A 16,366-nucleotide genomic window follows, 5' to 3' on the forward strand; every position below is an offset into this window, starting at 1 on the left:
ATGTTTATTCTTCCTAACCATGAGCACGGTATATGCTTCCACTTGTTTGTATCTTCCTTGATTTCTTTTATCAATGCTTTGTAATTTTCCGAGTACAAGTCTTTACTCTCCTTGGTTAAGTTTACTCCTAGGTACTTTATTTTTTTGGTTGTAATTGTGAAGGGGATTGTTTCCTTAATTTCTCTTTCTGACTGTTCATTGTTGGTGTATAAAAATGTCTCTGATTTCTGAGTATTGATTTTATATCCTGCCACTTTGCTGAATTTATTTATCAGGTCCAGTAGTTTTTTGACTGAGACTTTAGGGTTTTCTATATACAATATCATATCATCTGCAAATAATGATAGTTTTACTTCTTCTTTTCCAACTTGAATGCCTTTTATTTCTTCTTCTTGTCTGATTGCTGTGGCTAGGACTTTCAGGACCATGTTAAATAAGAGTGGTGAAAGGGGGCACTCCTGCCTTGTTCCTGATCTTAAGGGGATTGCTTTTAATTTTTGCCCATTGAGTATGATGTTGGCTGTGGGTTTGTCATAGATGGCTTTTATCATGTTGAGGTATGTTCCCTGTATTCCCACTTTGCTGAGAGTTTTGATCATGAATGGGTGCTGGATTTTATCAAATGCTTTTTCTGCATCTATTGAAATTATCATATGGTTTTTCTCCTTCTTATTGTTTATGTGATGAATCACATTAATTGATTTATGAATATTGTACCAGCCTTGCCTCCCCAGGATAAATCCCACTTGATCATGGAGTATGATTTTTTCCATATATTGTTGGATCCGGTTTGCTAATATTTTGTTGAGGATTTTAGCATCTATATTCATCAGAGATATTGGCCTATAATTTTCTTTCTTTGTGTTGTCTTTGCCTGGTTTTGGAATCAGAATTATGCTCACCTCATAAAAGGAGCTTGGAAGTCTTCCTTCCTCTTGAATTTTTTGAAATATCAATAGTTTGAGAAGGATAGGAGTTAGTTCTTCTTTGAATATTTGGTAGAATTCCGTTGTGAAGCCATCGGGCCCCGGACTTTTCTTTGTTGGGAGTTTTTTGATAACTGTTTTGATCTCATTTGTTGTAATCGGTCTGTTTAGGTTTTCTGATTCTTCCAGATTGATTTTTGGAAGATTGTATGTTTCAAGGAATTTTTCCATTTCATCTAGGTTGTCTAGTTTTTTGGCATACAGTTCTTCATAGTATTTTCTTACAATATTTTGTATTTCTGTTGTGTCAGTTGTTATTTCTCCTCTCTCCTTTCTAATTTTATTTATTTGAGTCCTCTCTGTCTTTTTCTTGGTGAGTCTACTTAAAGGTTCATCAATCTTATTTACCTTTTCAAAGAACCAGCTCCTAGTTTCATTGATCTTCTGTATTGTTTCTTTAGCCTCTATGTTATTTATTTCTGCTCTGATCTTTATTATTTCCTTCCTTCTACTACATTTGGGCTTTACTTGCTGTTCTTTTTCTAATTCTTTTAGATACAGGGTTAAGTTGTTTATTTGAGCTTTTTCTAGCTTCTGAAAGTGTGCCTGTAGTGCTATGAACTTCCCTCTCAGCACTGCTTTCGCTGTGTCCCATAAATTTTGAGTTGTTGTATGCTCATTGTCATTCATTTCTAGGAATTTTTTATTTCTTCTTTGATCTCATTCTTAATCCATTCATTATTTAACACCCTGCTATTTAGTTTCCATGTGTTTGAGAATTTTTGAGCTTTTCTGCTGTGATTCATTTCTAGTTTCATGCCGTTGTGATTGGAGAAAGTGCTTGATATGATTTCAATCTTCTTAAATTTGTTGAGAGCACTTTTGTGCCCTAACATGTGGTCTATCCTAGAGAATGTACCATGAGCACTTGAAAAGAATGTATATTCTGCTGCTTTAGGGTGAAAGGTTCTGAAGATATCTATTAAATTGAGTTATCTGGTGTTTCCAATAAGTCTGCTGTTTCTTTGTTAATTTTCTTTCTTGAGGATCTATCTAGTGATGTTAGTGGGGTATTGAAATCCCCTACTATTATAGTATTGCTGTTGATCTCGCCCTTTAAATCCATCAAAGTCTGTTTTATATATTTGGGTGCTCCTATATTAGGTGCATAGATATTTATAATAGTTATATCTTCCTGTTGGATTACTCCCTTTATCATTATGTAGTGGCCTTCTTTATCTCTTACTATATCCTTTGTTTTAAAGTCCAATTTGTCTGATATAAGTATTGCTACCCCAGCTTTTTTTTCATTTCCATTTGCATGAAATGTTTTTTTCCATCCTTTTACCTTCAATCTATGTGTGTCTTTTGTTCTAAGGTGTGTCTCTTGTAGACAACATATGTATGGGTCCTGTTTTCTTATCCATGCAGCTGCCCTATGTCTTTTGATTGGATCATTTAATTCATTTACATTTAAGGTTATTATTGATATGTAGTTGTTTATTGCCATTTTCTTCTTTAAAGGTGTATTCCTTTTTTTGCTATATTCTTTTCCCACTTTGATCTGTTTACAACAGGCCCCTTAACATTTCCTGCAGCATTGGTTTGGTTGTTATGAATTCCTTGAGTTGTTTTTTTGTCAGGGAAGCTTTTTATTTCTCCTTCGATTTTAAACGATAGCCTTGCTGGATAAAGTAGTCTTGGTTGTAGGTTCTTGTTCTGCATTACTTTGAATATTTCTTGCCATTCCCTTCTGGCCTCAAGTGTTTCTGTTGAGAAGTCAGATGTCATCCTTATGGGGGCTCCTTTGTAGGTGATAACTTTTTTTTCTCTTGCAGCTTTTAATATTTTCTCTTTATTGCTTAGCTTTGGTATTTTAATTATGATGTGTCTTGGTGTAGGTTTCTTTGGGTTTCTCTTTAATGGAGTCCTCTGTGCTTCTTGGACTTGTGAGAGTTTCTCTTGCATTAATTTAGGGAAGTTTTCAGTTATGATATGATTGAACAAAGTCTCTATCCCTTGTTCTTTTTCTTCTTCTTCAGGAACCCCTATGATGCAGATGTTATTTCTCTTCATGTTGTCACAGAAGCTCTCTAAGTGTTTCCTCTGACATTTTGAGTCTCTTTTCTCTTTTCTTCTCTGCTTTCATGCCTTCATTCCAGTAGTCCTCCAACTCGCTGATTCGATCCTGTTTTTAATTCCTTCCATTGTGGTCTTCATTTCTGATATTGTATTTGTCATCTCTGACTGATTCTTTTTTAATATTTCAATATCCTTTTTTATACTTGCTATTTCTTTATTTCGGTGTTCTGATGACCATCCATTGTTGTTCTAAGATCCCTAAGCATCCTTACAATCATTATTTTGAACTCCGCATCTGGAAGTTTGATTATTTCCATATCACTCTGTTCATCTCTCAAAGGTATCTCTTGTGGTTTCATTTGGATTGCACTCCTTTGTCTTCTCATCATGGTGTTTTATTTGTAGAGTTGGTTGAGTCTAGGCTTGGTGTTGTCTGCCTCCAGTTTTCAGTTGTGATATTTCTAGGTCTTCTTGGGTTGGTATCAGCTATTATTTGTAATCCACTTTCGGATTTGGGCAGTTTTGAAGTCTTGATTTGTTTGTTTTCTTAACAGGTGATAGTCTTGTTAACTGATCTCAGCAGGGGGCTTCCTTGAAACTGTATCCAGGAATGCTGTGGGTGTAACCTGAGACGCTGAAGGTCTCTTCCACCAACTAATCTCACTGGGTGCAGGGTTTTTTCTCAGCTTCAGTAGGGGGAAGTGTATCTCAGATCTCCATGGAGACCTGAGTTACTGCCCCTCCTCCCCACTTCTTGTTTTCAGCTGTGTCTTGTTGCGCTGATTGGAGCTGGATAGATATCCAGAGATCTCTGATCTGGAAGCACTTCAGCTCTGTTTTGTGAAAGGTTCAGTCCCTCCCCCAGCTATGGCCACCTCCAGCACAAATGAGTCAGCTTTTTTATTTTGTTTCTTGCATTCCTTAGCCCCTCACAGTCTGTCCCTCTCCCTGTCCTTTCCACTTGGGAGATAAGCTGGTCTTTTCAACCTACCTTGCTCCCTGGTTGCCAGGTAAGTGGCTTTGAGCAGTAGTTTCTGCTCTTTTTCCTCTGTGAAATCCTCTCTGGGCTCTCAGTCTCAGCCTCCCCCCCCTCCATTCCTGTAAGCAGAGGAGATTCAGGCACTCCTTACCAGGATTATTGTGGCTTCCTCTTTGCTCCTTGGTTTTTGAGAGCTGTTCTTGCAGTTCAGAGTTGGTTTTTCATGCTGACTTTTCCTAAAGTGATTTGTATTCCAGTTTGGTGGTGAGAGCTGGGCGTCTGTGCGTCCGCCTACTCTGCTGCCATCTTCTGATAATCTCTTTTCTTTTTTTCTGTTGCACAATTTATTGGTTTCTAGAACACCATTAGGGTAGGGTCAGGAACTATTTTTTTTTGTTTCACTTTCATATGTTGTCCATTATCTTATGGAGTGCTCCCCCATGCCCACCTGAGCCAGTGAGCCTATGGCTAGTTTACCTTGATTGCTGCCTATTCCTTCAATTCTTGTAACACATTCTTGAGCCAGCATCCTGGCCACCAGCTTGCAGGGACTCCAGCCTTCAAGTGTGGTCCTTTCCTCATAGTCCTATTCTGAGACCTCATGCAAAATGTTGATTGATGACTGCTTTTCATATTTTGTGCAGCCCAAAAAGAATGAGAATTTTGTGGACAATATTTGTATCTTGGTAATATAAGCCTATATACTGGGAATATATACTTAGTCATTTTTCCATTTCTATTATCATAAAAGGTGACGTTAACATTTTTCTACAACTGGCATGACACATGAGGTCCTTTTAGCATTTGTTGTTCCCTACACAGTGTTCCAGTGAAGTCAAGTTGGGGATTGTTAGCATTGTTTTTAGCTGTTTCTTGCAGATGTTCAGAGCATGCATGCGCGCGTGAGTGTGTGTGTGTGTGTGTGTGAAGAATTCTGCTTCCTATAATAAAGAACATTCACTTTATGGCTCGCAGTGCTCTTACTTATATTAACAACAACAACATATATTTGGAGTTTTCTATATCTCAAATTCTTTCTTTAATTTTCTAGATTCTTTTTCAAAAAATTGTATTGTTTTTTCATTTTCAGAGTTATGATGAAGATATATAAAGATTTTTCAATTTTTAAAAATATGCTCTGATAGCTTGGGAAATGGACTGCAAAATTTGGGTGTGCAGTAAAAATCAGCATCATAAAATTATCCAGAAAAAGTGTTTTAACTGCCAAGAAATATAAGAAAATTCATGGAAATAAAATACTTATATGCTTAGAGAATATTTCAATGACACTAAATATGGACTGTAATCTTCAAGTCAGAACACAACTTTGAGGATGATTATTAAGGTTCTGGGATTCAAAACCATTTCTGTCCTGTGCCACTGGAACAAGTAAATGTACTCTGAAGTATGTTCATTTGTTTTTGTGCCAAGCAGTAAAACCTTTCTGTTGCAATTTCAGTAATTAGCCTTTATTTTCAGAGATTTTACTAATTTTTTGAACCACATGATTATAAATAAATATGCAAGATTTTACATACTCACAAGTTTGTTTTCTCGGAAAATTAAATTTTCTAAAAAATACTTGTATTGTCAAATTCACTAATAAAGTGTATTTAACTTGAGATGACCAATTATAAATTAGACATGTCTACAGTGTGCTAACATTAACTTTTCATCAGTTTGTGAATCTGAGACTCTTCTTTGACATGTTTGCTGACTTCCTGATTTCCAAGGAATCAAAACACTGTTATATTCTCCAATAACTTAGGTGGCTATTTGGATACAATCCCAACAATGAGTAAGGAGAAACAGTGAACTTTTAATGATAAATCTAATTTCCTTTATTAGCAGCCTAGCATTTAGTAGATGGAAAATAATATATAATAAGATATTCAATTGGCCTGAAGTTGTCAGCACAACTTTTCTCCATACTTGGTAGAGTCAAGAAGGACAGATACATATGTGCAATAAACTCACCAACCTAGTCCATAAAGTAACGTGTCATTTCCTGTAAGCAGACACAGACCTCATCACATTTACTCATGTCTGCATCCTTGGAGGCCTAAAATTTAGGGAAAATTAGGTCATTTAATTTAATGACAACATGTACTCATCTTCAATTCTTTTTTTAAAAATTTGAGTCATGTACTACTGATCATTGAACATGCCTTCCCAGCTACCCACCCATATGAGTCTATGTCAATACATGACACAGATGACTATCATAGACCTGGAGGTTTGAGGGGTGCATGGATTCCCTGCCATGCCTGACCTCCTCTGTTGATGGGAAAATTTGATTTGACCAAAGAGCTCATTCAGCTTGCTTTTGCATATAATGGAAATAGTACAGTTCAGGTCACATTTTGCTCCACTGTATAATGCATATCTTTTTTTTTTAAGATTTTTTTTTTATTGATTTTAGATAGAGGACAGAGAGAGAAAAGGTGGGAAAGGAGTGAGAAGCATCGACTCACAGCAGTTGCTTCTCATATGTGCCTTGAACAGGCAAGTCCAGGGTTTCAAACAGGCTATCTACCTCAGCATTGCAGGTTGATGCTCTGTCCACTCAGCCACCACAGATGAGCTTTTTTTTTTTTTTTAAGTGAGAGAGAGAGATGAGAGAGGGAGGGACAAATAAGGACAGAAAGGAAGGGAGAGAGCTAAGAAGCATAAATTTTTTATTATGGCACCTTAGTTGTTCATTGATTGCTTTTTCATATGTGTCTTGATGGTGGGGAGTACTCTAGATGAGCCAGTGACCCCTTGCTCAAGCAAGCGACCATGGGCTTCAAGCCAGTGACTGTGGGGCTCAAGCCAACGACCATGGGGTTGTGTCTATGATCCCACACTCAAACCGGTGACCCCACACTCAAGCTGGATGATCCCGCGCTCAAGCTGGCAACCTCAGGGTTTCAAACCTGGATCCTCTGTGTCCCAGGCTGACACTATACACTGCGCTACTGCCTGGTCAGGCACCACAGGTCATCTTAAGAAAATCAAACCAATTAAGAAAAGTCATAGCTGATTGCAGTTTCTGCAGAGCCTGTGTGACATTAAGACTGGAAAATGGATCCTGCCTTGTGATGGAAAGAGCAGCAGAGGGAAACAGAGCTGACGTGCTGATGGGGTCTTTATCACTTATGTCTGGGAAGGTGCTGACCTTGGCAAGTGAGGTAACCTTTTGGGAAGGCCTCTGATTTTTACTTGGAAAAATAAGAAACACAACTAAAAGATCTCTCAAGCTCTTTAATATTTTATGGTTCACGAATCAGAGTGGGAAAAAGGATTTTGAAATATTGTGTGGGACTTTGACCTTGCCTTATTTTCCTTAACACATGTTTTTAAAATTTTTAAAGGAATCCAAATTATCCATATTTTTCCCTTAGGATGATTACTGTGTGTGTGTGTGTGTGTGTGTGTGTGTGTGTGTATACATTGCTGAGAAAACACTCTGTTTACCCCAAAGTCATACATAAAGTCTTCTTCATGATTTCCTACAACATTTATTGTTTTGCTTCTCACACATAAGCCACTTGATTTTGGTGCAGGGCAAACAAAGGAATCAGAACTTACTTTTTCTTTGTGGATGTTGTGGTAGATTGTTTATAAAATGTCTGCCATGCTTTTTCTTCTTGCACCCCCTTCTGGGGTACCCCTACACTTGCCCATTGACTCAAGGCTTAGCTGCAAGAATGAGCCTAGCAAGACTTTAAAGGAATGAGATCAGTGCGTGGAGCTTCAGCTCTTCATACGTGACACTAATTGAGCTGACGTTCACGTCCTGGCATGGATATGCACACTCCTGCATCTTCCTTGTCTATGGGATTCTTCCAGGCTCCCAGCCTGGAACTGCGTGTTTGTGGACCAGGCAGCGACTTCATCCTCACTGCCATATGCTGTTTTCTGTGCTTTTTGACCAACATAATGACCCTTGCATTGCTTTTTACTACCTCTTGCATATTCTTTTTCCATCTGCAAACATTTCCTCTATGTGTGAATAAGTCTCATTAATGTGTTGTCTGTTCATTTGTTTTATTGTGGGCTTCCTATTGGCATTTTCTGTTTGTCTTTGTTTTACTATTCTTTGTGAAGGGTGTTTGGTTTTGCACACAATTCTAGTTCAACAGTTATCTTTCTCCAGTAATTTGAAGCTATCATTTTATTGTTTCCTGGCTTCTGACATTTCTGTTGACAAGAGAGCTGTCAGACTTCTTGTTGTTCTGTGGAAAGTTATAATGTTTCTCTCTTTTTTTTAAGGTTTTTGATATTTTTTGTGATTATGCTTTTATAAAATTCTTATAATGTGCCTATGTGTGCCTTTCTGCTTGGGATTTTAGAACTGCTTAAATCTATGGTTTGCTGTGTTCCATTAGTTTTAGAACATTTTTGGCTATTTTATTTACAGATATTGATTCTGCCTCATTCTTTCTATCCTTTCTTTTTTGGATTCCAATTTTGTAAATATCAGAACTTTTCACAAATACACCATATGCATATTTTAGTATATATTCTTGGACAAAAGTCTTTATTTTCTATTTTCTTGAATCTGTTAATTATAATAATTTTAAATTCCATTTTTAATTACATCATCAGTATGTCTAAATTTCCTGTAGGCCTGCCTCTATTATTTATATATTATCTTGAATTTTAATCATTTGGTCTTATCTCCTAATAACTTAGTAATTTTGAACAAATAAGGACATTGTTTATCAAAAGTTTAAAGAAAAATAATATTATTTTTATTTCTATCAGAGGGGGTGGTTGCAGTTTATCTTGATTCACTTTGGTATTGAGCTGATGCCAACTTGGGATCCAGTCTTTACTGGTCTATTCAGGCTGTTCTTGCTCCTAGAAATAGGCCTATTGCGCTGTCAATGGAAATGCTGTGGTGTTACCAGGGCCCCTCCTTTCCAGCAGACCCACAGTTCCAACACTCATCTCCCAGCCCCACACATTGGCAAAATTTCGCTCAACTCCTCAGCCCCTTGACCTCCACTTTCCACTCTGCCACTTGCTTCTTGGCAGCTGCTTATGACTCAACAGATTCCTTTTATTTTTGAGGAGGAGGAGGAGGAGGAGGAGGAGGAAACTAGCACTGGGTGGTTGGTTCCATTCTGTGCCTCCTTTTACTCTGGAAATTTTATCTCTTCTGTCCTTTTGACTTTAATAGTTCTGATTCCTGCAGACTGATCAGTTTGATACATGCCAGTACACCATAGTTAGGAGGGGAAGTCCTCTGTGATTTTAGTTTTAAGGCTGGATTATAAATAGCAGCTTGCACATACACAAACTGTAAAAACTCCCGAGACTGTGAACCGCTTTGTAATTTTTCAATTTCTCATGTGGGCCAGACAGTGTAACTGACTTACCCTAGTTTCCTGTCCGTGGACTGGGAACAATATTGTCAACTCTAACATAAACTTTGGGATATAATGGGCAGTATCTAACTAGAATATAGAAATCATTTGAGATCTATTAAAGAGAGGGGCTATGGACTTTAAAACTTGCTAAATCGCTCCTGTCTTGGAGTGTTAATTATGCTTTTGTTATTTTTCTTTTTTAACTTATAAATATGTCCTTGTATCATGATCAGAGGAACAGTAATAGATCTCATTTGTTGGTCAACTCACAGTGAACCAGTCACTACTCTTGCGCTTTCCTGTCATTTAACTTCATCCCTACTTCTTAGTTTGCTCTGTAAGACCTACTGACCTCCTTACATGAAGGATAAATGTCTCGTGCACAGTGACTGGTGCTATTCCTCACGTTTTGTGTATGTGGATACTAACTGAAGTCATACATCAGTGGGCTCCAAGGTACAAGAATTTGGGAATGGAACCCTGGAGATTGGGGCCAGAAAAGTTCCAATCAAGGTAAACAATCACACAAAGAAAAATTTGGAGATGCATGAGCAGATATGCTGTTGATCAATTTATTGTGATTAGATAGTTGGGTTTTTTTTCTTTTTCCTTTTGGCTTATTGAAATTTATAAGTAGTGGCCCTGGCCGGTTGGCTCAGTGGTAGAGTGTCGGCCTGGCGTGCAGAAGTCCCGGGTTCAATTCCCGGCCAGGCACACAGGAGAAGCGCCCATCTGCTTCTCCACCCCTCCCTCCCTCCTTCCTCTCTGTCTCTCTATTCCCCTCCCGCAGCCGAGGCTCCATTGGAGCAAAGATGGCCCGGGCGCTGGGGATGGCTCCTTGGCTTCTGCCCCAGGTGCTAGAGTGGCTCTGGTCGCGGCAGAGCGACGCCCCGGAGGGGCAGAGCATCGCCCCCTGGTGGGCAGAGCGTCGCCCCCTGGTGGGCGTGCCAGGTGGATCCCGGTCGGGCACATGCGGGAGTCTGTCTGACTGTTTCTCCTGGTTTCCGGCTTCAGAAAAATACAGAAAAAAAAAATGTTAAGTGGTATTTAGTTTCTATTTGCAAACACTTGTCCTTCCTCTCTCTAAATGCAAAAATTATACCTAAATACATCCCTGGAAGGGAAGGGGATACTGTATTTGTGGAGGAAAGATTTATTGGTCTTTAGCCATCTGCTGGTAAACTAAAGCAGAGTTATTTTCCTCTCCGATTTGGAAGTCTAGTAAGAAATTAACCTGGGTATAGAGCACTGCTGGTGGAAATTTTGCAGTATTCTATCCAGAACCTCTAGAAGCTATAAGCTGTTATGCACGTGTTCCCTAACCTAGGAGAGGAAGGAAGAAAGAAAGGGATGCATGTAGGGAGAGAGAGAGGGAAAGGAAATAAATTTTAATCTTTGAAATTGGCAGATTGCGTTTTGCCGTTTACAATACCCATTTCCATCTTTTGATTGTTCCTGGCAAGAAGTGTACGTAAAAGTGGTCTGTAATAGGAGCTTCTCACATTAAACATCTGGCTGTACTAGTCCATTTCATTTTCTCCCATGAAAGGTTTGAGTAATCTAAGGAAAAACAAATTGCCTTCCTGGTAAAAGGAAAATGAACAATTTTAGTAAATGTGTCCCCTATATTTAAATATAATTCAGGTACTTGTTATATTGTATTTTGTGGGGGAAATCTCTTTTTCTCTATGTAGGATTTTTGGTGAACTGCGTGAGAAAAAAAATGGCATAATTGAATGTACATCTTTGATAATTCTTTTGGCATCACAAGTAGCCTGTCTCCTCTTTGTTTCAGCACTGCCCAAGCGACATGCCTTGCTGATCAGCCAAAGCCTGTGAAAGAATACAAGTACCCTGAGAAATTGCCGGGACAGTTATATGATGCAAACACACAGTGCAAGTGGCAATTTGGAGAGAAAGCCAAGCTCTGCATGCTGGATTTTAAAAAGGTAAGTGATTACTGGCCAATGCTCAGTGCACTGTTATTCATAAAACCATTTTATTCAGTATAACTGACATTGATATATTCTGTACTTATTGGGTACCTACCAAATGTCAAATCCTATATGTTAGGGCTGGTCCTCTATAACAGGAAACACATGTTTTGCTGGCAAAGAAAATGATGGCTGATACTGTTGTGGGTATCAGTTTTCATTTGAGAAAAAAATTGGCTTGTTAGGTCAATTCTTTCTTTCTGATTTATCATGTGGGAGTTCAGCAATCACTTTTGGTTGGTGTAAGTTGGCAAATTAATACTGTGGATTTTTTTCAAATGGTATTAAGAAAACAAGGTTCACCATTACCTTCCTCTTATATTAGCATAAGTTACTATGACATAGCAGCTTATCTAGGGCTTCTGATTATTAAATTCTCCAAGTAAAGTATTTATAGACAAGTTTCCCATAGAAGATGCTAACTATGCATGGACCTCAGGGACAACAGTGGTGTGTTCCCCTAATATAAAATCCTCACGTAACACAGAGACCTGTGTTCTTGCTGGACAGGGAAGTCGAGATTTAAGAACTTGCTCTACTGAACCACAAGGAGACCTACCCATAAATTAAATAAAAGAAACTATTTTTGAGGTTTCTCTTATTATAGTTTATAATGGAATTAAGAAAAAGATAAACAAAATAATATAGTTCTCCACAAACATCCAGACTTTTCAGAATGCACTGGGAATATTCCCAATTTAAATCTAACATGATCAACTTCTTTCTTCTAAGGAGAGATCCCACAATGATCAAATACAGCCAAGTCCAGAACTGTATTCTCATCTCCTCAGCTGAGTCATCTCAGCTTGGACCAATAATAATAAATCAGCCAGCATCAGCATATATTTCATGGGTACAATATGAATTTCTTAAGAATTTTTTGAGTATTACTCTTCTGTATGTTAAAAAAGGAGGGGGATGTAAAACTAATGTTTTCTTTCAAACCAGAAACATTCTGGTTTCCTCATTACTATGCTCTGTGACCATGGACTATGTCATCCACGATTCTCTAGTGCAATTTGGAAAATATGAAGTTAATGTGCACATTTTTTATCACTGAGGAAATATTTACATGCAATGAAATGCATTCCTTTAAGGTGTACAGCTGGAATTTTAACAAATGTATTCACCCATATTACCAGCATCCCAATCAGGTATAGCTTATTTCAGTAAAGCCAGAAAGTTCCTGTTTACCATCATCAACTTAATCCATCTCCCACCCAGTGAGAAACCATTGATCTAATTTTTATCATCAAATATATACTTACTTTTCTAAGTCTGGAAATTAATAATTGACAAGTAAAGTATTTAGTATTTCACCATTAAATATGCTATTAGCTGTTGGTTTTCATGTTACCTTTTATCAAATTGAAGTTCCTTTATCATCCTAGATTCTTCAGAGATTTACCACAAAAATGTGTCAGCTTTGGCAAATTTATTAAATCAAGTTATGTTGTTTTTCTCTTTTATTCTGTTAATGTGGTGAATTGTTTTGATAGGTTTAAAATTGTTTTTCACTGATTTTTGAATCTTAAACCAACCTGCATTTCTGGGATCACCTTATCATTGTAATCTAGTACTTATTTTCTATTTTGCTGATTTGATTTAGAATATTTTATTCAGGATTTGTGTTTTTGAGTGATATTATTTAGAAATATTGTTTTCTCAAAGAGCTTATATAAATAAGTTGGTTTTACTTTTTCCTTAAATGTTTGTTAAAATTTACCAGTAAGTTTTGTCTGTGGGAAGCTTTCATAATTTTTCAACTATACTAACATATAGGAGGTTTCTTTGAAAAAACTCCTACTAGGCTGATCAAAATCACTGAAAAAATTTAAAACTGATCTAAAGTGACACAAGAATAGAGCTTTTCTTATGAGTTTGTCTGTTTTATCATGTTAATTTTTAACCAAAAATTTGTGATATTTTCATTTATTCTTTTAGTGATTATAAGAGCTATAGTGATAGTTCTCTTTGCATTTCTAATAAAGGTAACATATGTTTCTTTATCTTCTTTTTCTTTTATCAGTCTAGCGAGATGTGTACTAGATTAATCCTTTCAGAAACATTAATATTTGACTGTTAATGTTTTTTTAATTTTGTTAGATTCTTTTCTATTCTATTACGTTCTGCTTTGTTTTTTAATATCCCAATATTTAATGTCTTTTTATTTGTGTTTAAGGCATAAATTTGGATTACTGATTTTAAAGGTTTCTTATTTTCCTAGTAAAACTATCTAACTATATTTAAAGTTATGAATTTGCCTGACCTGTGGTGGCGCAGTGGATAAAGCGTCGACCTAGAAATGCTGAGGTCGCCGGTTTGAAACCCTGGGCTTGCCTGGTCAAGGCACATACGGGAGTTGATGCTTCCAGCTCCTCCCCCCTGTCTCTGTCTCTCTCTCCCTTTCTCTCTCCTCTCTAAAATGAATAAATAAAATAAAAAAAAATTAAAAAAAATAAATAAAGTTATGAATTTTATTATTTTGAGAATAATAAATTTTATTATTTTGAGAATATTAGAATTTTATTATTCTAATATTATTAAGTATGAAAAAAATTCTCATTTCTCTTCTTTAACCCATACATTATTTAGGGTTATATTGTTTAATTACTAAATAATTGATGTCTTTCTAGATAGCCTTTTTTTTAGTTTAATTTTGTTCAGATAATATATGCTATAAGTATACTTTTGAAATTTATTGAAATGTTTTTATAGCTCAGCTTTGATCTATACCCTATTGAACTTTCAGGGCACACTTGACATGAACATGAATTCTGCAGTGGTTGGGTATAGATAGTGTTCTAGAAATATCTATTTTGTTAATTGGTTTGACAGCTTGTATCTTCTCTCCCATATTTGCTACTTGTTATATCAATTTTATTTATATTCGTAAAACCTATAAATTATATATGTGTGTGTGTATATATATATATATATATATATAGAGAGAGAGAGAGAGAGAGAGAGAGTTTATTTTTCTCTTGTTTTAGTTTTTGCTTTGTGTATTTTGGAGCTTCATTATTAAGGGGTGTATACACACTTGGAATTGTTTTAGCTCCCTGACTCTTTTTTTCCACCTGAGGGTAACAGGCTCCCTGGGAGGAAATGTGGGTGGTATGAGAAGCAAGTATACCTGCGTAATGATGGCCCCTCCTTCCTGGCTTGTCTACGACCTGCAGAAGCTCTTCCTGCCTTGCCTGATGTAGACTTGACATCTTGGCAAGTCCTTCCTTCTCACAGTTTCTTCTTCTGAGACTCCAGTGTAGTATCCTTCTGAATTCAAGTTTGTAGAAGACATTGTGAGTGGTGCCCCTCAGAGGCATGCAGCAAGAAAGCCTCATCTATGCCCATAATTGCATAGACCCCCTGCAAGGAACTGGCCCAATTTGAGTCACATGCTCAGTCCTTGGGAGGAAGAACAGCTAACTCTGATCCTTTGCTGTGGGGTGGAAAAGTGGCATTTGTTTAGCAACACAAGGTAGAAGTGGGAAGGAAGTGTGGGAGGGGACAAAACAATCAAGGAGGGAGAGGAAGGAGCTAGCAAAGTGGGGGAAGACCAGGGCTGGGACAGTGATGTGCCAGGAGTGTAAAAGGATGGTGAGTGATGAAGGGCATTTTAAGAATGGAGAAGCTGTTAAGTGGAAGCCTTAGGTGCTCACATGAGATTTTTACGTTACTATGATGTCAACTCCTCCTCCATCAAAACATAGTCTACTATGCTCCCAAGGGATCCCTGACACTTTTGTTATTAAAAATTATTCTCCAGCCCTGGACGGTTGGCTCAGCGGTAGAGCGTCGGCCTAGCGTGCGGAGGACCCGGGTTCGATTCCCGGCCAGGGCACATAGGAGAAGTGCCCATTTGCTCCTCCACCCCTCCGCTGCGCTTTCCTCTCTGTCTCTCTCTTCCCCTCCCATAGCCAAGGCTCCATTGGAGCAAAGATGGCCCGGGCGCTGGGGATGGCTCTGTGGCCTCTGCCTCAGGCGCTAGAGTGGCTCTGGTCGCAACATGGCGACACCCAGGATGGGCAGAGCATCGCCCCCTGGTGGGCAGAGCGTCGCCCCTGGTGGGCGTGCCCGGTGGATCCCGGTCAGGCGCATGCGGGAGTCTGTCTGACTGTCTCTCCCTGTTTCCAGCTTCAGAAAAATGAAAAAAAAAATTATTCTTCATTATTGTCGATAACACTATTGTTCATAAATTCTACTTTGTCTGATAGTAATGGAGCCCCATCATCTTATTTAAGAATACTCTTTGCATGATATTCTTTCTAATCTTTTTATTTCAATTTATTTGTGTTTTTATACAAAATGTGTCTGCCGTAAACATCTTTTAATTTCGTATTGCTTTTCTATTCAGTTGAGCCATCACTAACTTTAACTGGAATGTTTAATCCATTTACATCTAATGTGATTATTGTCATGGTGTATAAGGTTTACCATTTTGCTCTTTGTTTCATATTTGTCTTATTGTTTTTATTTCTATTCTCTTTTGAATTAAACTTCTCGTTAAATATTCTACTTCTTTTGCCTTGATATGCTTTTTAGTTATACTTCATTATATAAATTTGTAGTGATTGCTTTAGAGATTACAACTGGATCCTTAATTTACAATCTATGTAAAATTTACATTGTTCCACTATATGTAAAATGCGAGATCCTTACAAGAAATAAGTCTATCAGAGACATGGACAAGAGTGTGGTGGTTACTGGGGGGAGGGGCACGGGGGTGGAGAGGGGGGGGAGGGGAGGGACACAAAGAAAACCAGATAGAAGGTGACAGAAGACAATTTGACTTTGGGTGAGGGGAATGCAGCATAATCAAATATCAAAATAACCTGGAGATGTTTTCTCTGAACATATGTATCCATTAAAATTAATAAAAAATAAAATAAAAATTAAAAAATGCATGCCATTACTGTAACAAAAAGAAATTAAAATTGCATAAAAACTAGAGCATGCACCAAAAACTGGATTTCAGATTTGGAATCAAGCAATGCAGAAATATATAGAAACAGTTCTAAAACC

General features: G+C 37.5%; 1 protein-coding gene across 5 annotated transcripts in view; it reads left to right on the forward strand.

Annotated features, from left to right (window-relative positions):
- Nucleotides 1-16,366, forward strand: part of ADAMTS16 (ADAM metallopeptidase with thrombospondin type 1 motif 16) — a 172,037-nt gene that overhangs the window by 83,597 nt on the left and 72,074 nt on the right. For all 5 annotated transcript variants that reach the window (XM_066253601.1, XM_066253602.1, XM_066253603.1 and 2 more), the window contains exon 10: nucleotides 11,143-11,296. In XM_066253601.1, the coding sequence (XP_066109698.1) occupies nucleotides 11,143-11,296 (154 nt within the window). The remainder of the gene's footprint in view (nucleotides 1-11,142; nucleotides 11,297-16,366) is intronic.

The sequence above is a fragment of the Saccopteryx bilineata genome, chromosome 1 (assembly GCF_036850765.1).
Source record: "Saccopteryx bilineata isolate mSacBil1 chromosome 1, mSacBil1_pri_phased_curated, whole genome shotgun sequence".
NCBI lineage: Eukaryota > Metazoa > Chordata > Mammalia > Chiroptera > Emballonuridae > Saccopteryx > Saccopteryx bilineata.